At 36.8% G+C, this 22,534-nt stretch overlaps 2 protein-coding genes across 2 annotated transcripts in view; one reads left to right on the top strand and one right to left on the bottom strand.

Moving 5' to 3' along the window:
- LOC132154695 (calsyntenin-2-like) overlaps positions 1–12,884 on the top strand; it is a 202,351-nt gene extending 189,467 nt beyond the window's left edge. The window contains exons 10-17 of the mRNA XM_059563345.1: positions 1,876–2,042; positions 2,291–2,439; positions 6,912–7,120; positions 7,467–7,634; positions 8,973–9,118; positions 9,909–10,032; positions 11,168–11,355; positions 11,960–12,884. Coding sequence (XP_059419328.1) covers positions 1,876–2,042; positions 2,291–2,439; positions 6,912–7,120; positions 7,467–7,634; positions 8,973–9,118; positions 9,909–10,032; positions 11,168–11,355; positions 11,960–12,139 — 1,331 coding nt within the window. The 3' untranslated portion in view covers positions 12,140–12,884. The remainder of the gene's footprint in view (positions 1–1,875; positions 2,043–2,290; positions 2,440–6,911; positions 7,121–7,466; positions 7,635–8,972; positions 9,119–9,908; positions 10,033–11,167; positions 11,356–11,959) is intronic.
- Positions 12,885–17,036: 4,152 nt separating this feature from the next.
- LOC132155392 (complement C1q-like protein 2) overlaps positions 17,037–22,534 on the bottom strand; it is a 100,504-nt gene continuing 95,006 nt past the window's right edge. Inside the window, exons 3-5 of the mRNA XM_059564254.1 lie at positions 18,288–18,408; positions 17,507–17,632; positions 17,037–17,402 (exon numbers count right to left, since the gene is read on the bottom strand). Of these exons, the coding sequence (XP_059420237.1) occupies positions 17,122–17,402; positions 17,507–17,632; positions 18,288–18,408 (528 nt within the window). The 3' untranslated portion in view covers positions 17,037–17,121. The remainder of the gene's footprint in view (positions 17,403–17,506; positions 17,633–18,287; positions 18,409–22,534) is intronic.

Raw genomic sequence — 22,534 nt, 5'->3', positions numbered from 1 at the left:
TATGTAACTTATATGTGTTTAATGTTTAAAAAAAAAAAATTCTAACCATCTTATTTTTCTGCAGTTAAGAGTGCATTTCTACACTGTTCAAAAGTACTGGATTATAAAATGTTTTTTACCCATAATAATTGATATAATATTACAATTATAATTAACTTTTTATAATTGATTAAGTTATGAATAACTTTTCTGTTTTAATATATTTCAAATGTAATTTATTCCTGTGATGGCAAAGCTGAATTTTCAGCAGCCATCAGTCCAGTCTTCTATGTCGCATGATCATTTAGAAATCATTCTAATATGCTAATTTGTTATTGTTATTATTGGTTGTTATGCTTTGTGAACCATTGGAAACTGTGAAAGTGTATTTTTCAGGATTCTTTCATGAACCGAAAATTCAAAAGAACATCATTTATTAAGTGTTAAAGAAAAAAAGAGTACATTCTGTTATCGTTTGTTAAGAAAGAAATGTGCACAAAAGTATCCTTGAAAATAATCACATTCCTTGTTCCGTGAAGAATAAAAACAAAGAAAACGTTTTTAAAAGACTGCTCTAAAATAAGCATGTATAAAGGAAGATAAATAAGGCCTTTACTGAGCTGCTTCTTCTCAGTAACATTTGACTATTTTCGATTATAATGAGAAATAAGATGTGCTAATCTAAACATAAGGTCATGACCATGCCTTTTCCACAGGGCTCAGGATATGTTCTGCTTGGTATTGTCTGCCATGCAGCTAATGATTGATACAGATGTGACGTGACAGCTCTTATATGCCATGCGAGGACTGCAGTCTCATTAATTTTTTTTTGTCCTTTAGAGGGAGCACGAACGAGAATGCAAATGTTCCTCTGCTGTTTCATCTGTGGAATAACATTTAATTGATAACATCTGTCAACTTAATAATTTAAAAAGAGAAGCAATTAAGCATTGGAAGCACAGACCCTCATATTGAGGCTTTTAGGTTTGACAGTATCTTGTGCATCTGGAGATATTAGACTCCCCAAATCTGCCAGCTCATCAGTCAGGGATGTATGGAAGGGAAAACAGCGGGTGTTATTGGCAACAGTTATTGCCCTTACTCTAACTCCCTAACATTTTTTATCAAGGTATCTATTAAGCAGGTCAGCATGAGCATCTATTTTTTGAATTAATTAAAACATGCTGTCACCGAGGAAAGAATGAAAAAAGACATATCACCATGTGGTATGCAAGTAAATGCAGGACAGTAGACCATTAGTAATTTACTATGCAACTATTACATGATGTCCTCATAATCGGTTAGATTATGACTTCGATTAGACTTGGTTCTATCCATCAGTTGTTGATTGGATGGAGGCAGATCCGAATGTGAGCTTGCAGATTGGTTGTGAGAAAGGGTCGGGTTTAAGCAGATGAAATGATCGGAGAAGTCTGGCATACATCACACTTAAGGATGCAATGATCTATGAAAACTTTAAATAAAATCTACTTAAATGTTTTGAGCTGGATTATTTGCATACATTTGTATTTAAGCCGAAAATACAATATTTGGGGAATATCAGTGCAATTTTCAATTTCAAAATGTAAATAATAATAAAACATTTATATAAAATTATATATAGAATATATAAATGAAATTTCTTGTTTTATACATTTGATAAACTGCAGAATCACTTGTACAGGATTATGTGTTGTCATAGACAGCAAAGACTACAACAACATTTTTCTTTTTAAACCTAGCAGATTTCAACAGATAAGGTGTTTTTCAAGTTTTAACACACTTACACACAGAGTGTCACTTAGCTTCCAGATATCTTTTGCTTTTGTACAGTATATTTTGTAGCCAGTGACTTCAAGTATGTGTGTGCATGATTTGTAATGTGTTTGTTTACAGGAGGAGAGGTGACCACTCCAAGGTTCACACAGTATTTCCGGGGAAGCCTCTCTGGCTTGACTATCCGACCTGGGAAGATCGCAACTCAGAAGGTGATCTCCTGCCTACAGGCTTGCAAGGAAGGCCTGGACATCAGCTCACTTGAGAGTCTGGGAAAAGGCATAAAGGTACATGCAAACACACATACACATGTGCAAAGCCTATCATTGGAAAAATGATAAGCATTCCATTCTTTGTCCATCTATTTAATATTAACAGAATATATTTGAGATTACTTTGATGTCAGTCATTCCAAGCCATCATTTATTAATCTATATGTAAATGTGTTGACTTGTTAATTTGCTTCTAGTTTTTTTTCCCCTCTTTCTAAATTATGAAAATTGGTTCTTTCTCACACTCTCTTGATCCCTCTCAGTTCCACTTCAACCCGGCTCAGTCAGTGCTGGTCATGGAGGCTGATGACTTGGAGAGCATCAACACAGCCATGACAAAAGTGTCCTACATCAACTCTCGGCAGTTTCCCACTCCCGGTCTGCGCAAACTCCACATAACAACTACAGTCCAGTGAGTACCGCACTAAACATCAAAAACATCCCATCACAGCATCAGCTCATAAAGACTTTAATAGATTGATTACTCTGCAATGAAATTTCTCTACAGGATGAATACTAAGTATAGGAGTAAATATTAGAGCGAATGATTAAGTATAATTAGCTTGCATCTTAGGGGTTCATTTAAAGTGTTGAGTGCTTTGAATGTATGATGACCATTTTATTTATTTATTCATCTCACAAGCAAGTGGTGTTAATAAAACTAATGCTAGATGTTTATGAGTGAAGGATGAGCAGCAGCAGAAGGCTTTCTGCAGAGCTAAGGGATGAGCCTGGAGGGTTGCCATGGTTACCGATAACATCTGTCTTACACTGCATGACTCTCAAGTACCTGTATGCAATCTGGCTCTGCCTTTAACTCATATCCATATATCCCCCAAAAAACTTACCCCAGCAAAATTGAGTAGAGGTGAAAAGAAAATAGAAGAGTTTTTTTCTCATAAGAGTCAAAAGTGTAGACCTACTGAAAAGTTCAGCTTAAACCAGGGATGCATGATTAATTGTATTTGAAGCATCATGATTTCTGCTTCTCTTGATTAATTAACCATAATTGTCTTCTGGTTATTTTTCCTAAATAACCTAAAACTCTGTTTACAGTGGAATATTTATTCCACAATGTCCATGATAAGAAAAAAAAAAGTTTGAATACAGGGAACAAAAAAGAAAAAACAAGTGATAAAAAAAACACTTTAGTTAAATTTTTATAACTCTCACTACTGTACTCAACACTCTCACTACCTTACTGAGGATACAATCACCCTCGGGTATGACTCACTTCCTTATATCCTCCTTTCTTCCGCTGTTAATTGAAATAATCCATTCCAGTAAAACAAAGTTAAAACAAAAGTAAACTGAAAAGATGCACTGCCACAAGTTAATAGCAAAGCAACTTGGCTGAAGCTGTTATTTTCATCAGCATGTAGTGTTCTGGCAGTGCCCATGTGTCTGTGGATAATGGACAGGCCTGCTGGTGGTGATGACTGTAGTGAGACCTGCTGAAGAGAACATGAAAGGCCATGATGAAATAAAATCTGCTGTGTCAGAGAGCCAGCCTCTGCAGTACAGCACAACACAATTAAAGATACTGTCACACAGCACAGGTCAGAGAGTGACAATACATAGCTTAAAGGAAATCACACAAAAATGAGTATTCATCATTTATTGTTCCAAACCTGTATGACTGACTTTCTTGAGGGGAAAAGGATTTATTTAGCAAAGCGTCCTATGTATAGTGACCGCAGCAGATACACTTTTATTTTATTGAAAAGAGCTGATTTTGGGTTTCACATAAAGCTATATTGATTTGAAACAGACCAAGTATATAATAACAGAATTTGTATTTTTTATTTTTGTGTAAACTACCACAACATAATACAGTATATTGTAGAATAACACTGTACTGCTACTGCACAGCAGAGCAGGACTTCCAGCTGTTAATGTGACATCTAAAGCAAAGTGATCATTTACTGAGACTTTACAGGGTTACACTCTGTCTTATTTTTATGGTGATCTTACATTCTTTTCTATCTTTTATCTCTTTTCTCTTACTATACATCTCTTTTGTCTTATCGCCACCATCCTCTCACACAGTAAAATGCACAGAGGCTTTACTATCAAGCACTTCAGGTCAATAATTGGGGAAGATGATGGTTCGATGGTTCTTGTTTATTGATCATCACCTGGACTCCCTTTCATGTACAGAATTGATTTATTTTGTAGATGTCACACTCCGCTAATAATAAAAAAAAATGTGATTCAAGCTGCAGATTTTAATGGCTACAATAGCTCAGTTGTTGAGCTGGATAGCTTTTTCACAACTTATTTTATATATATATATATGGTTTCGATTGCAGCATACAGGAGAGAGATCTAAACTGATAATTAAAGGGGACATTTGATGCCCATTTTCCACAAGTTGCTATGGTTCTTTAGGGTCTTTATAAAATAACTGCAACATACTTTGGTTAAAATTCCTCAGTGGTCCTTTTCACCTTGTCAAAAACAGCTCTGTTCACAGTGACCCGTTTCTGTTTTAAATGCTAATGAGCTACTGCTCACTCCACCCCTCTGTTCTGTTGCAATTTGCAAATAATCATAAAAAATATAAAGTGTGAGACTTCTTCTCGAGGTGCAGCTGGATCCTTGAGCTCTAACTTTTTAGCAAAACCTTGAATTGTCCCTCATTCAAAAAAAACAGTCTGGAGTAAAATGATTTGCGCAGACAAACGAGTTTAGGTGCATTCGGTGGTGCATTAACATCAAAAATAAAACTAATCCACTGCGTCCTCAGTGGCTCTGATGTCGGGAGAATATGAAAACTCTTATTTTCACTTTTACATTCAACTACAATACACCTGCATTGCTTGTGAGACATTTGTTGTACTACAGATATTGTTGTCAATACAGCTGTCAGCGGGAGCAGAAATATTCATATAAATGCTCTTCTTTTGAACTTTCTTTTCATCCAAGAATCCTGAACAGCAATATCATGGTTTCCACAAAACTATTTACCATTTTCAACATTGATACTAAAAAGAAATGTTTCCTCAGTACCAAACAAGCTGAAGGATCATGTGACACTGAAGACTGGAGTAATGGCTGTTGAAAATTGAGCTCCGTCATCTCAGAAATAAATGTTAAAATATATTGCAATAGAAAACAATCATTACACTTTTACCATATTTTTTGATAAAAAAAAAATAAAAAAATAAAAAAATAAAAATGCATCACTTCTGAAACTGCTAGCCAAATTCCAGAGGTTTTGTGGTTGTCCTTTTCTCTTTAGAGACACTTATTTGATTGTCAAGGGTGAAAGAATCGTGTCATCTGACAGCATTCTAATGAAATCTATTGGATCCAATCCAATAAGCTGATACATATCCACTTTACATTGGAGAAAGTGAGAGCGGGAGAGAATGAAAAGAAGAAAGAGGCTTCCACACTTGTCTAGTGTGCGCTGGTGAAGAGGATTGCCTAAATAAGAACAGACTTCCCCGGTCGATAGTGGAGTGAGCCATAGCTCTTGTAATAGCGATAGTCTCGCTTAGACCAGCTCCCAATATCCTTGAATCAGCCCTGTAAATAAAGCCAGTTTGTTGGCCTTTTTCACAAAGCCTTTTTAATGAGTGAGTGTGCTGTGTGACTGTTTTCTTTTAGTATGTAGCTCAAGTCGCCTGAAGGGAGCCACTTTAACACATCACAAACTTTACACCGTCCTTTTTACTGCAGTCATTAGATGTAATTGTTTTGTTGGTTCCACACAATTTTGTCCTCCCCTTCCTTCTCATTCAAGGCCATTCTCCGTGGCAACTTGAGGGAGAGCGTGTAGGTGAGCCGCACGGAGAAATGACCTCCGGGAGATAGCGCACCATCGCTCGAGCACAACTAAGCATCACTCCACCCGAGATGGTGGCAGGAAGCGCATTGTTGTCTAGAACAAATAGATATTTCTTAAATGGTAGGCGAGTATATAAATGAATTAGTAAACCAAAGAGTGCTCTTTAGGGCTCACCTTTGAAAAATAGTAATTATTGGATGCTTCGTGAGAAAAGGAGGCTTGTTAATCCTAAAACACTTTATTTCCCCCTTCTCCTTGCATACTAGCTGTAATGAAGCTGGAGAGGTCTGTGTGCGAGTCTGTTGCAGTCCATGCTTCAGCACCTTAGTCTTAATCAACACTGCTTCTAACTGGCATACCAACCTCTTCAGCTGGCATCAGGAGGGGGCACATTGCTCATGTTCTTGCAAATATTTTTTGCCAACTCGTTGCTTTAAAACAAACTATTTTTCGGCATCATTAATTGGTCCCATGATTGATTTCACCTTTGAGGTGTGACTGTGCTGAAGGTGACAATGACAGTCTGAAACAAAAGTTAGATACTATTGTCATCAACTGTCCAGACACTCACTTGAAATAGAGACTTTGTGAGTGTGAGTGCATTTTTATGGGCTCTTACTCAAAGTGAAATACAGACTATATTTTGGGAAGCAAGAGTGTTTAATTATGTTGCAGTGTTTGTCTGCATAAGGTGGGGGGGGGGGGGGGGGGGGGTTAAGTATATATATATATATGTATATATATATATATATGTGGGTGTGTGTGTGTGTGTGTGTGTGAGCCTCAGCAATGTAATTTACATAATCTTTTGTCAATCATAGGTTTAGGGGGAAACACAAACAACAAAAGGAAGCCAAAATGACCTGTATGCATTTGCCTAATTTTTATTTTATTTTATTCCTTAATTTAAATTTTAATTGCTTTCATTTTAATACATTTTTCATTTACTAAAATTTTCAAAAACTAAAAAAAAATTTCTAAAATAGTTATTTTCATGTCAGTCTGTGGCCTTATGCATCAGTTCTACACCTCCAGTGTTACACTGAAAAAGTCACTTGTTTCCTTCCTTTCTATTTTGCAACTTGTAGGTGCTTTGGTGAAGATACGTGCATCTCCATTCCAGACATCAGAGCGATGGTGATGGTGCTGCCGCCCAGTGAACCTCGGATCACCATTGCTGGAGTGGAGCGGCTGGTTTGGCCCGTGGCTCAGCTCCGAGACCCTGTCGGGGTGGCCCTGTTCAAGGACATACACATCATTAGTACCGTCACCAAGACCGACGCCACCCTCAGCACAGGTGATAGATGACTCTTTCACAGCTCAGATATTAACATAATCTCACTGCTTTACATTCATCTATTTCAGAGGTGCCAGCGTTGCACATTTTGCCTGTAATGTAATCGTGTAAACGTTTTAGAATATTTACTGAATTTGCTTCCCACGGATTCCTCCCAGCGTCTTTTTTTTAAAAAGAAAGATTTAGTCTGTTATTATCAAGATTATAAATGCCTTCTGCTGGTTATTACACTGAAACTGACCTTAAGTCAGTTGTTTTTTTATTAGTGTCCTTTTGGCAGGAGGTCATATATATATTCGCCATTGCGTATTAGTGCCTGTGTAACTGTGTGTGTGTGTTTGTGTAGCCTGGAGGCCTGGTGTGCTGGAGTTGATGCATAACCTGGATTATTGTGATGTGCTGGTGATCGGAGAGGAGCTGGACCCGCAGCGGGAAAGTCTGGAGATCCACCACAGCTCTCTCTTGGGCAAACATCTGGATGCCACCAACTCTACCTCAGGCATCTCCATCTACGGTATCGACCACATGTCTCGATCTACTATACAGCCATCTGCTTCTAGAATGTTTCTCATAATACCTTTTTCACTCGACTTAACCATGACCCTTTCATTTATTGTTTATCTACAGGGTATGACTTTCTATCTTACACGAGTTCTACATGTAGAACATATTTAAATCTAGATCTTTAATGTATCTGTAGATGTTCACTTCTGCAACATGACATTGACTCTATTACAGGACCTTGTGTTTATGCAGTCAATCCAAAAATGAGAAATCTTTCATAATTTACACATCTGTGGAACACAAAGAGAGATGTGTTGAAGCATGTGACAGGGAATGGGGACCATTGCAACATGACAAAAAACAAACAAACAATAAAAGCAATAAAAGATCTCCGTTTGACGTGTGTGTCATACAGGTCTTCTGAAGCCAAACCAAAGATTAGTGTGAGGAACAGACTGACATTTAAACCATTATTCACTGAGAATCTTTTTACTATCTGTATCCATTTGAACAGTGACAGTCTGACATTTACATATTATGAATTGCATTTCTATCTGTTTTCAACTATGCAAAGCTATTTTATGGCTTTAGATGATTTGTTATACATTTCTGTTCAAAACGTTGGAGACAGTAAGATTTGTTATGTTTTTGAAAGCAGTCATTTATGCTCACCAAGGCTGCATTTATTTCATCAAAAATAACAATATTGTGAAATATTAATGCATTTTTAAATAACTGTTATATATTTGAATAAGTTTTAGCGTAATTAATCAAGTGTAATTTATTCCTGTGATGGCAAAGCTGAATTTTCAGCAATCGTTACTCTAGTCTTCAGTTTCATATGATCCTTCAGAAATTAATTTTAATATGCTGATTTTGTGCTTAAGAAACATTTCTTTTTATTATTATTAATGCTGAAAACTGTTCTGCTGCTATTTTTTTTTTGTGGAAACTGAGAAACATTTTTTCAGGATTCTTTGATTAATAGAAAATAATTTAAATGTATCTTTGTCAAATAAAAGTATTGCTTTTCTGTTTAAAAAAATAATAATAATTACTGACCCGACAATTTTGAACAGTAGTGTATACAATAAATCTTATGCCTTTAACCCAGATCCTCCTTAAACTCTTGAACAGATCGCTGCCTCTATCAATCATACTGTACATTAGTTTTTTTGCAAGCAAATTCAAATCACGGTGACACTTCATAAAGTGGCTGGAGAGTTATTAGAGAAGGACTAAGACCTCCTACTTGTTCAGGGACTCCATGTTGAGTGTCTCCCATGCCTCTGTAGCTCTTTTGTCTGAGTAAACTGAGTTCCTGACACTGGTCTTTCTTTGGTCTCAGGTGTGGACTCTATGGTGCATTATGAACAGGCCATCAGGCAGGTGAGGTACCGTAACTGGAAGCCTGGCGGTCTGTCTGAGAGAAGGTTCCGGCTCAGTTGCTCTGAACTGAATGGACGCTACACAAGCAATGAGTTCAACTTGGAGGTCAGAGACTGCCTTCATACTGGGCATGGCTTCTTATTCTTTTTTATCATCCATTCACTTCTTTCAGCTTTTTGCACTTTTGGACTTAGTACTTAAAAGTTAGCTGTGCACTTCTGACTCTTGATTTCTGATTAAGAACTGTCCAATAGGACAGAAAGAGACCGTTTGATTGACATATAAAGTGATCAACCACAGTTTTTGTTTTTTTAAATGGTAGCCTAATTAAATAATGGCTCATCAGTCTTTCTGAATGACTGTACAGATTACTCCATGTAATTTAGGGGAAATTGGTCTGCATCAGTGGGAACACTGCAAAACCAGCTACCATGACACAGTACTGCAAAAAATTAAGTGAAGTGTAAAATATCCTAAAATTCACAGATTTAAATCTGGGGGCTTCAAATGGGAGTTTTTATCACTATACTGTAGTTATACTGTAATAAATACAGTATTGAATAGGATCATTATTATATTTTCAGTTGTATTATATTTTTTATATTTATATTATTTTATTATTATATTAATCATTAATTCATTATACTTTTATATTTATAATATTTTATATTTATATTTGACATTTTATATCATAAAACGGCTCACAAATTTACAGGTCACTTTGTGATCAATCCCTATGTAAGCATAATTTGTTTATTTATTTATTTTAATTAGGATGCAACAAAGCTTTGCTGAAATCTCTTGACCTGGCCATAGTGTTATGGATTCAAAACATTGGGATTTTCATTCTCCCTGTTGTCTCTCTGAACTATTTTCTGTTTGTCCCGCCTCTCAGATTGGAATAGTGCACAGCTCAGAGGCCATGGAGCATGTCAATCACATGGCCGTCCAATCCCAGTTCATGAGACCTGTGCATCATCCACTGGTGGTTCATACTGTCAACTCTGATCACATCTCAGGTAAAGTCAGCCATGATGCCTTTTCCAGTTCACCCAATCCTGGACATGCAGTCATTTTACCCTGTATGATGCTATTGTGTTGAAAATGAGTTGATTTATCTTCTGAATAATGTTGTTCCTTTGTTAAACCATCTAACTGAATTGTAAACAAGTGGCTTTAAGAGGACAGTCAATGTGTAGCAAAAACTATTAATGGGAGATTATATCTTACAAAAAAAGGAAATATTCACACACATGCATGTACGAAACCCGCAGACCAGTCTAAGCAGACGACAGGCTCTTTAGACTGTACTGTTGGTTTGAAGAAGCTTGGGAAATTACACTTAATCTACCAGTTCACGCACACACCAGGGACACCAGCGATCTCCCCAAGGGTGCACAGAGCACAGCTGACTGCAGCGAGATGGAGCACTCTGCTCTCTGGACTGAAGAAAGAAAGAAAATAGAGAGATGACGGGGTGCAAGACATGCTGCTTTAGGAGAGACATGGAAAAACAGCAGGTGGCACTGTGACCTCACGCTTCCAATCCTGCTCTTGCTGACTGCAAGGTCTCAGTAAACGACACTGTTCTTAGCGTGAACTGTGTGAAACTGTCTTCCGCTGTCAGCACGGCTAAATAAGCTTCACCTCGGCCACCTAGTACAGACCTCCCTTAGGAACACTCTAAACGACAGTAATCCAGGATTCTATTGATTTTTATATGGCTGTGTGAGTCATAACAATACTATGAATATACATAATTGTGGGATAGAGAGACTAGAGCAATAAGGCTAAGTTCACACTACAGGACTTAATAACTTAATAAAAAGGGAAAATATGCCTCTAACACGGAAAGGATGTTGGTATTCTTGCTTGTATGAAACTCTGGCAACAACAGTGTGATATAATACAATGATCAGTAAATAATTAGATTATTATTATTAATCACAATAACAATTTCAATGGTTTGTATCAACTTAATGAAATAATAATATAATTCAACTGCTTTGAACATGTTTTATCAAATATGGATATGGAATTATAAAATACGGAATTATAAATTCCCCTTTGTACAGTAACATGCCACAACTTTGCAGTTTGGTTGAACTAGACCAAATAAAATAAATGTGTATGTCTTCACCCACGTGTCATTAGGTACCCCTCCTGCTGCGACTGTGGTAATTGTAATGTGCATTGCCACCCTGGTGGTCATTGTGGTCTTGGGCATCTACCGCATCCACATCACCCACCAGGATGGTTCAAAAGAGGACGAAGAGGGAAGAAAAGATCCAGAGATGGACTGGGACGACTCCAATCTAAACATCACTGTTAATCCCATGGAGGTCAGTATGTGCCTTATTGGTAAAGACCAGTGTTGGGGAAACTGCTTTGAAACTCTAGGTCTGGTGGGTGGCCAACGTCAGTCCTGGAGATCCACAGTTCTGCAGATTTTTGCTCCAACCCTGATAAAGACTCACGAGCCTGTAGCTTTCTAGTAACCCTTAGACCTTGATTAGCTTGTTCGGGTGTGTTTTATTAGGGTTGGAGCAAAACTCTGCAGGACTGTGGCTCTCCAGGACCGATGTTGGCCACACCTGTTCGAAGTCGTGAGTTTTGAATGTATGTATTGTACAGTTGAAAGCATAATTTTTCTTCTGAACACACAAAAAATATATATTGTGGAAAATGTTAGTCACCAAACAGTTCACGGTAGCCAAATGCTTTCAAAGTCAATGGCTACCATCAGCTATTGGCTCTTTAAAAGATCTTCTTTTGGGTTCATCAGAGGAAGGAAGCTCATGCAGGTTTGGAACAACTTGAGGGTGCATATATGATGCCAGAATTTTCACTTTTGGATGAACTATTCTTTTAACAATAACAACACTGCTAAAGTTTTATTTCATCATGAAGATGGTCTGTATAGCATTATTCTGTTGTTGGTTGTAGAGCATTGATGGGGCTCAGATCGCTGAGGAGGAGCCAGAGGAAGATGAAGAGGAAGATGAACTGGCAGGAGAGCTCTCTAGTGCTGAATATGAAGATAGTGATGAAGAGGAGGAGGCTAGCATTCAGAAGGGAAGAGTGAAAGGAAAGCTGGAGTGGGACCCATCTACGTTACCCTATTAAAATACACACACACACACACACACACACACAGTCACACACATGTGCATACACGTTCACACAAGCAGGATTCACATGCAGACATAGACTTATGCACACACACATACAGACGTACACATGTATACATAAAACACTCGCATTTAATGCCCTCTCACACACTTACAGAAGCCAGTATTTATTGCCTGAAAAGTTGTGACACATCAGCCTGATTTTGACTCTTTCCAACACCCACAAAAAGCATCCTGTAACGCCATCAGCTGGTCAATATTGGGAATCGCACCCTTCAGTCCTGCAACGCCTGTATGTACTTCAATAGTATATGCTGCAGTGTCTCAATAGATTCACAAAAAGGAAAGATAATTAGACACAATGCAATTAATTGTGAATCAACACCTCTGGGATGTTTTATTTTATTTTATTTACATTCACTTTTTTTGTCTGTTGATTAATCAGATTATAGTCTAACATCATGCTGCTTTCTCCCTTTCTGAAATACTAAACTAATATTTGACGGTGCGGCTATGCCTTCACCATTTGTTGTCTTCAGAGTAACACTGAATATTGCATTGATTTGCAATAGTAAATACCCCAAAGTTGTTTTTTGCAATGAAAATATATAATGATGATATTTTCTTCATTTGAAATCTAGCAGATAGGTTTATTTTAAATCCTCCGAGAGATTTTGAGATGGTTCTCTTTCAGCAAAAGTTATGTAGTAAGCAAATAACATAAAAAAAAATCAATTTATTTTATTTTATTAATTATTTTGTTTTTTTGGGGGCTGGGTTCTCTGTGGTAAAATAGGAGGAAGAGTGTCTGTACATTTTTATATGCCTGTCTTCTGTAAATAGGGAACTGTAGAGTAGTTGAATGGTGACTCAGATTCTTCACGTCCTCCTGCATCCCTCACATGGCCTGTCTGTGTCCACACTTGCTTGCTGAAGAGGAAGTTTCCTTCTCCTCTGTCTTCTGTGTTATCTCTCTTTCATTGTTCATGGTGTCCTCACCTCAACTGCGGATGGGTTCTCCCTCACTTCACCTCAGATAGATTTGTCTGAGTCTCTGTAGACAAATACACTTTCAAACTATTAAAGGAAAGAAAATAGAAGAAAATCGTTCAATGGTTTTAGCCTGGAGCTATTTTGGTGTATTGTGAAGGTTTTTACTAACCTCCCCACAGTGTACAGTTCAATTAAATCTTTCAGAAAAAGAAATGAAATCGACATGTAAGTAAATACAGACAAATGCAAAATCTTTGTGAAAACGGAGGCTTTTGACAGTATTTTGTTTTCTTATAGAAGTTTATGTAAAACCAGAGCAACCCCCCCCCCCCTGACGTGTGCATTTATGAATATGTGCATTGGGTTTCATGTAATGTCTGTTGCAGTGGTTAGGATTTCTCATGCCACCGGACAAAATGTGCTTGTGATGTCAGCTTTGTGAGACATCCCGTTCCCCCTCCGTCCACCTACCACAACTTTCAGTCCTAAATTTCGCTAGTCCTTTTCACCATGTGTTATAGAACAGAAAAAAAAAACTTTTAAAAAGATTGACCCTGTAAAATCATGTAAGACTATTCTTTTGTATATGTTTCTCTCCTTTTGTTTTGTAAAGGGTTTTTGTTTAACTTCTTTGATGGTCACTGCAGCACTTTCTGTACATTGACCAATAAAGACTTTCCTTAGAATGAGTGAAAGTGTCTCTTTCCTATTCAAATGCTAAATATTCTACTTTTGTGTACAGTTTGAGGACAAAACTGTGTCTATATATTACAATTATAATAATGTTATCTGTTCACAGGTGAAGACAGAAAGCCAAGAAGAGTCGGTACATCCAGTCATTATGTTTGTAGACTGTGTCATCGAATGATTTGTAAATTTTGTTGATTTACTTTCTCTAAATCCTTTTAAATGAGTCAAATCACTCAACAACAAAGCATGACAACTGAGAATCTAATGTGTCAGTTTCATTTATTAATTTGATGTAAAAGACAATAACAAATGTTCAATTATGTGTGTAAAAATATATACAGTACAGAAGGGATATTTAGAGAATATTTTTATGCTCATGTAAAACACTGATTCAGACTCACTATAAAGAACACATACCAGTGGTTGGATTGTAAGCTTGTCCTTCATTTACGAAGACATCTTTGTAAACAAGAGTTATCTCGGTGTTGAAAGGTCCGTGGTGACCTATGTTTCCAAGTGTGGCAGCAAATGCCACCTTATATTCTGTGGGAATCAGAGATCATACTTTATATAAAAAAAAAAATCATGCAAACTACTGTATTATATTACAATTAGATGCACATTATATTTCAAATATTTCCATTGGTTATGCAGCAGTTTATACAGTCTGATATAAGATGTTTATGCCGATGGTAAACGATAAACTGAATTATAAGCATGTGTTCCAAAATTACTTGGCATTTATCTGCCATACTTATGATCAACAGTGGGGCGGTGAAATAACAGATGCCTATCTATAGTATGTCTATGCTTATCTATAGTAATTTTTATGAGCAGATTGTTTTTCTTTTCATTTTGTGAATGAGAACGGACAAGAAGGTACCTCTTATCTTGAGCTGCTCCTCAGTGACCTGCAGTCTGTTCTTCAGAGACCTCACAGTGGACCTCAGCTCTGCCAGCTCAGAGTAGATCCCTGAGAGAAAGTGTTGCTCAAACTCAACAGAAGCCGAAAGAGCACCTCTTTCCTCTACATCCAAATGCTCAATCCCCTCAGCCAGCACCTCTCTCTCTTTCTGCGGGACCTCAGACATAGAGGCAGAGCTGAACAGTGTCAAGATCTTTGGACTTTCGTTATTTTTCTGCACGTGTGACACGTTTTACCCAATAACTAGTTCAATTTCTTTTAATCTTTTTGTTTAATAAAAGACATACACTATAATAATTAACAGTAGTACAAACAAGGGGGAAGTAAATATTTAAAGCCAAAGTAATACACATTTCTAATACAAACAGAATAAGCTGTGAGTGACACCATTTGTAAATGTTATTTTGCCACATTTTCACGACGTTTTAGCTTCCCTTACGAAAAAGAAGTTTATTCAAGTGTGCTATTAGTATACTTATTTTAAACTAAAGTATGCTTTATGTACTCCTCAGAAATATACTTAAAATTGCATTTAAGTATACTTGACTTAGCCTCTACCTACAAAAAGTCTAAATATATTTGAGCTATTCCTAGAATCTTTGTTTTCATTATTATACGGTAGAGGATGCTAGTACACATCTTCTGCACAGAACCCCCCCACCCCCCTCAAAAAAAAAAACATAAATGAAGAAGATAAAAAGAAACACCAAATACAAGCACATGTAACACAATCATATGGCATGAAATAGCATCAAAGCTGTGACATTATGGAATAAAATGTCGACTGATGAAGAGGTAATAATTACTGTCGAGCTTTGGGGTGTTGATTGACGTTTTGATTATCATTCTGAATCCAATTCATAGTCTTTTTTCAGCTTTTTGTTCAAAAAATGTATTTCTTTATTTTTTATGAAAGAATGCATGAAGCTAGAATAAAATGTTTTTGTTTACAAGCAGAAACCCTGTTCTTTCTTTTTTCTATGTTTTGGTATGTTCAGATATTCATATTACAAAATATATACAAATTTAAACCCAAATAGGAACATAGTAGTATACTTAAAGTTCACTTAAAGAAAACTTATGAGTATACTTGCAGCATAAAACTACTAAACTAGTAGTTTACTGAGACTATACTTTAAGTGTACAAAGTATTTAATTAGTAAACTATCAGTAAACCTGTAAGTTCACATTTAGTATAATTGCAGTACAAACTACAAACAAAGAAGTAAACTAGTTGTGTACTCAAAGTTTGCTACTCTTATACTTAAAGGATACTTTAAAGTATACTTTTATACACTAGAAAGTGGGCCAATTTAGTCCCAAGGAGAATTTAAACAGTGCACTTACAAGTATACTACTAGAACACTGACATATGTATACTTGCTAAATGAAGTATACTTAAAAATATACTTGAAGTATACTACTTTTTTGTAAGGGTTCTCATGGAGCTCTTTAAATAAAAAGGTGCTGTCACACCAACCATGCCCTATGATCTCCACCAGACTCTGACTTGTGACAAATCAATAGTACTATAACATATTTTAAGATATGTCAGTGCAAGTGGGGACAACCAACCAAATTCAGTATGGGAGTCACATACACACAAGATACATGCAAGTTTCTACTTATGGAATTAATAAAGTAACTCTGTCTGATGATGAAAAGGATCATTTCAAATTATTTAAAAAGACAAAATTATTTAATACAAAGATGCAGGTTTAATATTTAAAGCTATGTAAAACCTCATGGGATAGTAAAGTGTTCATCAGATGCACCCTCAAAATCTGGTTGGAAGTAGTAAGTCATCTGGATACATTTTGCCTTTTGTTCTGTGGATTCAAACATACTCTTTTCACATACAGTTTTCACCTGCTATAAAGTAGGGAAGCATGTGATTTCAGATGCAGCAGATCTTTGTTGCCTCATTAATCTGTTGCGCTGCAGTGACCAGAAAACGCTCCCGACAATGCCTTTGATATGCTTTATTCATGGTCGGGGGTATCTCATACAGAGAAACCCATCAGCAAAAATACATGTATTACAACAGTTTATATAGGATAGGTACATGAGCAAAGAGCACTGTAGCAATGATTAGGTCTATATAATTTTTTTCTCAGATATTCCCCTCCTCTATCACTAGGCAGAAGTGAATTTTGTTCAAGTTAAAAGAGTTAGATATGAAATATTCAGACAGCAGTCTACTTATTCCCTTTATCTGCATCATAAACACACTAACTTTCACCAGGCCTACAGCTTGTCATTAAAAGTGTAATTTTTATGCACATGAAAACATACCAGAATAAAATATTAGTCTTGCAAGCAAAAGCACATGTTAGGTATGACTGTGCTCCATGAATTTAGTAAGATTGTCAAAGAGGGAAAAGTAAATGCCCAACAAATGAATTGTGGTGACTGTTATTATCAAAGACCCATGAGGTCATATGGAGACGCACATAGACATTATCTCCTTTCTCTAGAGTCAGAGAGATTGAATTAGCTGATGATTCATAGCGGTCACCAAGAGGATTATTAAAAACAATCACCATCTGCTCTCCATTTTTAAAGAGTGCTAAATTCAGAACTTTAGATGAGCGGTTATGTCCAGAAAAACTGAAGAAATAGGCCCCTTTTACAGGAGCTGTGAAGATACCTGTAACAAAAATTAACAGTGATGTTTTATATAATAACACTGTTTATTTTGACAAAATGTATAGTTGTCAGTGTGAAACATTGGTTCAGTATAAGAACACCCACCAGTGTTTGGGTTGTAAGCTCTGCCCTCATTCACATAGACATTACTGTAAACCAGGATGACTGGAGTGTTGAAGGGACCAAAGTTACCTGTTGGTCCAAGTGTGGCGCCAAATGCCACTTTATATTCTATAAATAAGATCACGTTTTGTAAAAAAAAAAAAAACATACACAATAATCACACAAACCTTTGTATTGTATTTTATATGCATATTATTCCTTCTGCTAGTTAATGTCATGCTTAAGCATGGTTTCTGAATACGCTTGGCACTTTTGTCAGCAGCCTGTAAATGTTTCACTTATTTCTATTGCAGGACGGAATGCTTCTTAAAGGGATAGTTCACCCAAAAATGAAAATTATGTCATTTTTGTTATTTTTGGACCAAAATGTATTTTTGATGCTTCAATAAATTCTAACTGACCCTCTGATGTCACATGGACTACTTTGATGATGTTTTTATTACCTTTCTGAACATGGACAGTATACCGTACATAGGTTTTCAATGGAGGGACAGAAAGCTCTCGGACTAAATCTAAAATATCTTAAACTGTGTTCCAAAGATGAACAGAGGTCTTACGGGTTTGGAACGACATGAGGGTGAGTCATTAATTACATGATTTTCATTTTTGGGTGAACTATCCCTTTAAGGTGTTAACCACTAATACCAATGGACTTAAAAATTCATTTTCTTCTGATATTTATTTATATTTAAAATTCTTAACTGTTTGGAATATTACAAGTATTGGCAGACAGAAATGATGAGAACAGGCAGGAAGATGTTACCATTTCTCCTGAGCTGTTTCAGCTGATCCTCAGTGACCTGTAGTTTGTTCTTCAGAGAACTCACGGTAGATTTCAGCTCTTCCAGCTCAGACTGGATCCCTGTAAGAATGTCAGGCTGAATCTCACCAGGAGTTAAAACAGCACATCTTTTTTCCACCTTAAATTGCTCGGTCCCTTCAGCCTGCACTTCGTTCCCTTCCAGCTGGACGTCAGCAATACAGTCACAGCTGAGCAGGAGAAGCAGCAGCGCATACAGAATCTTGTGGGGCATCTTTACCTTAATGCTTTGGTCTTTAACACTTCTGAGCTATATTAAACAGGAGGATACAAGTGCAGCTGACCCTAATATAAAATGCTCTAGACATGCACCTGTATCTCCCTGATATGTATTTCCTCATTATTTATCATGCATCTCTAATAGCAAATGTTGTGAAAGCACTGTAAATGTTGTGCAAGTATATTCACAAACTCTCTACCTTGCATTTTTTTTCTCTACCTTGCAAGTATTGCACAAATTTTGCTAAATTTTCACAAGTTACAGCATATATTTATTCAAAGGCTCTTTATCAAATAAAGTGTTGTAAAAATTAAATTAGGTTAAAAGTAAGCTAATATTATTGCTAGAAAGCCAATGCACTTGGTAATTAGGATTTTTTAGATATACTAGTTTATGTCATCGTTAAAACCCCTTTTTCCAAAAAAAAAAAAAGAAAAAAAAAAGTGGGTCACTAAGTAAATATTTAAGCTTTTTATTTTGGTGTTTATCATTATGTTTGACTTTCTTCAAAAATATAAAACAAAAATAAACCATCAAATTTTTAAGCCAGGGAAGTATGATTTTGGTCTGACCTCAACTGTACTTGTGATTGACCCCTTGCAAAAGAGCAAACATTGTTTATGAAATATGATTGTGCGCTTACAAAAGAGTATTTCACAAACAATTCTCACTCTTTTGCAAGCGTTCAATTGCAGGCACAGCTGAGGTCATAAGTTTTTACTTGGGTATAAACCTGTTAATTATTTAAAAAATATTGCACAAACAATGCTCACCCCAATACTCTTTCACAAATAAAGTGTTGCTACCTTATTTCAAGGTGTTGCTATTTAGCTTTAGTAATAGCTTTAATGCCATTAAAATATAATGTTCTATTGTTATTTGCAAAAAAGGTGAAAGTGAAGTAACATTTGGCCAATTATGGTGGACCAATACTCAGAATTTTAGCTCTGCATTTAACTCATCCAAGTGCACACACACACACAGTAGTGAACACACACACACCATGAACACACACCCGGAGCAGTGGGCAGCCATATTGTAGTATAGTTGTGGGTTGGGGGCCTTGCTCAAGGGTCACCTCAGTCGTGGTCATTCATTCCCCCCACCAACAATTCCTGCCAGACCTACGACTTGAACCCACAACCTACTGGTACACGTTGGTTTTCTAATCCATTTAATTTTTCCTAAAGCCTTAAACAGAGGATTGACTGACATAGGGCATCACTTGTAATGACTAACTTCAGCTGGAAGAGGGCAGCGTTCAACTGTGTTGTAACCACCATAGGCAGTTGGTTTAGAAAGGGTGTGTTGACTCTGGTATGCCTCTAGAGGTCTTCAAATACCCTATTAAGAAGAAACCCTTAAAACCAATGGATCACATAGCAGGATCTCTTTAGTCCAGGGGTCCCCAAACTGGTTCCTGGGGGGGGGGGGCACTGTTCTGTAGCATTTAACTCCAACTTGCCTCATTACAGCTGGCTGGAAGTTTCTAGTATGCCTAGTAGCTGGATTTCAGGTGTATCTACTTGAGGTTGGGGATGAAGGGAAATTAAGTGTAACAAAAGTTATTTCTTACTGTGGAAACTAGATGGATTCAACAAAAAGATAAAATTTTAGGCAAGCTTTCATTTTCAGCTTGTTATTTTGTTGTTATTATTATTATTTTATTAATTTATTTATTTATCTTACATCTTTTTTTAATGCATTTATTTTTTGAAACGTTCCATGGATATAACCTACGGCATCATAATCACATATGCATTAAAGTACAGCACGGTATGAATTGGGACTGAGAGAGAAAAATAAGTGACAAAGCAAGTCAGAACTGGAAGTAATATGCCTGCATCAGATCATATTGGAAGAAAGGCACTTTGTGCTAATGACGGTGCGTAATACATGCTAATGACGGCATTTAATGTTGAACCATAGCTCTTGTGCCTCTTAATCTCTTAAGCCTACCATAGAGCTTGCAATGTCACGTTTTTAGCAGCATGTCAGTCCTGCTACTCTCCTGACCGAAGTCCAATCTGTCACGTTGTCTCAAGCCTCCAGGGTACTGCCAGTCATTTACAGCTCACAATTTATTACACTATTAACTTTTATTACCATTCCAGCACCAAATCAAATCAGATTTGAAGCTTCAAATCAAATGAATCGATCACTTTGTAAAACATCAGACGTCACAAGTGTGTCCATTAAAGTGTGAAACCATTGGCTTGATCAATTTGCGTTATCGAGCACTAATTCGAAAACAAAAGATTCAAAGCGCCCATCACTACTTTTTGGTATAGGCTGTTTTCCTGTTCACAAAGTAAAGTGTTTTTTAATGCATTTTCTACGCATGTGCATATGTGCTCAAGCTTGTTTGGTAGGTTAGACCTCATAATGAATTTCTCCTGGCTGTGAGAGCTAATTAACCTAATTTGAGCAGCACCAGCAAAGACACAGATGAACCCAGGGGCCTGCTTTGCGTTTTTCAAAATAAGAAGGCTTCACTTTTCTATGTGTCTGCATGGAGTCATTAGGGGAAGGGTTTGTGGGGGAAAAAGAAATTGAACAGCGAGCAAGTCATATCAAAGCACATGCCTAATTCACTCGAATCTCGGAGAACGCAACAAATTGAATCTGCTGCATAAGCTTAATGTGAATAATTTTTCCAATTCTTAAACTCTGAGGTCCAATCTGCTGCTGAATAATAAATGGTGACACACGGGCTAGTTTAACATAAGCACTCATTAGCAAATGGCCAAAATCATTAAAGCAAAGCCATGATAACCTCTCATGTGTAATAAGGAATCATTTGGTGAGGTGACATGGAAGATTATGCCTGATGTATTTTTACATCGTGGTTAAAATGTTTTAATTAATCGGATTTCATAAAGAGAAAGAAGGTGTAGATGGAGGGGATATCTTAGATGTAAGAGGACCATCAGACACCCCCCATCAATCTATTTTTTATATGTTGCGCCTCCGTTTCCTTTAATTGTTTTTCTTTTATTTATTTTTATTTACTCATTCCAATTATTTGTTTCCAGGGTTCTTAATGATTCTTCAACAAAGGAACAAATTTGTGATGATTTTTAGGCTGGGACCAAGTCTTTAAAAACACTAAATTAAGTCAGACTATAAAATATTAGCGCTTCCAAAAAAAACTCTTTAATGCTGCTTTTGCAACAGGGCTTTCAAGGAGAGCTGAGAAGCTAAACAGGATCCGAGGAAGTGGAAATGTACAGACATAATAGATGGATCACATGCTATTTATACAGGCTGGCTCGGACAACCGAGCATGAGAGGAGAGAAAATGAAGGGGAGTGAAGGAGGAAGAGAACATGTTGACTCACGCTAATCTGTCTCACCTCTCTGTACTGTTCCTGTATGTTTTTCTCTTAAGCTAAAGAGGAAACCACACCGACTCACTTTCAATATGAAGATCCTTGTAAATCCTTACAATCATCTGTTCAATATAATCCAAATCCCCAATATCTCCTTGCGCTGTTACTACCTTGATGATGATATTATGCAATGTTAGCATAAAAGTACAGAGCTGTTAAGACATGATTTATGATTCATGATTAGTCTGTAGGCCAACCTGGGAAGGCTAATGGGTTTTTAGAGCAATGGTTTTGGATTTATATATAAGTGAAATAAGGTCTATTGTTAAGACACTTTGTTCCAGCTACAACTACTGTACCACAAAGATGTGTTTATATGAACTACCATTCCAAAGTTTGGAGTCAGTAAGAATTACTAAAACATTTAAAAGATACTGAAATATTTACATTTAAAGGTACCATCTGTCATGTCTGGCAAAAAAATCAAGTGATACTCCACATTCCATACCAGATGGGGGCAGTATGCCTCAATAAAGTGAATTGGTCTACTCTAGAGTAACAAACGAGAAACGGCATAGTCTCTATGCTCTGCCCCTACCTTCACAACAACCCTAGAGCATAGCCGAAGCCTAAGAGGA

This window comes from Carassius carassius, chromosome 12 (assembly GCF_963082965.1).
Source record: "Carassius carassius chromosome 12, fCarCar2.1, whole genome shotgun sequence".
In the NCBI taxonomy this organism is placed as follows: domain Eukaryota; kingdom Metazoa; phylum Chordata; class Actinopteri; order Cypriniformes; family Cyprinidae; genus Carassius; species Carassius carassius.
This window is presented reverse-complemented; position numbering and strand designations above follow the sequence as displayed.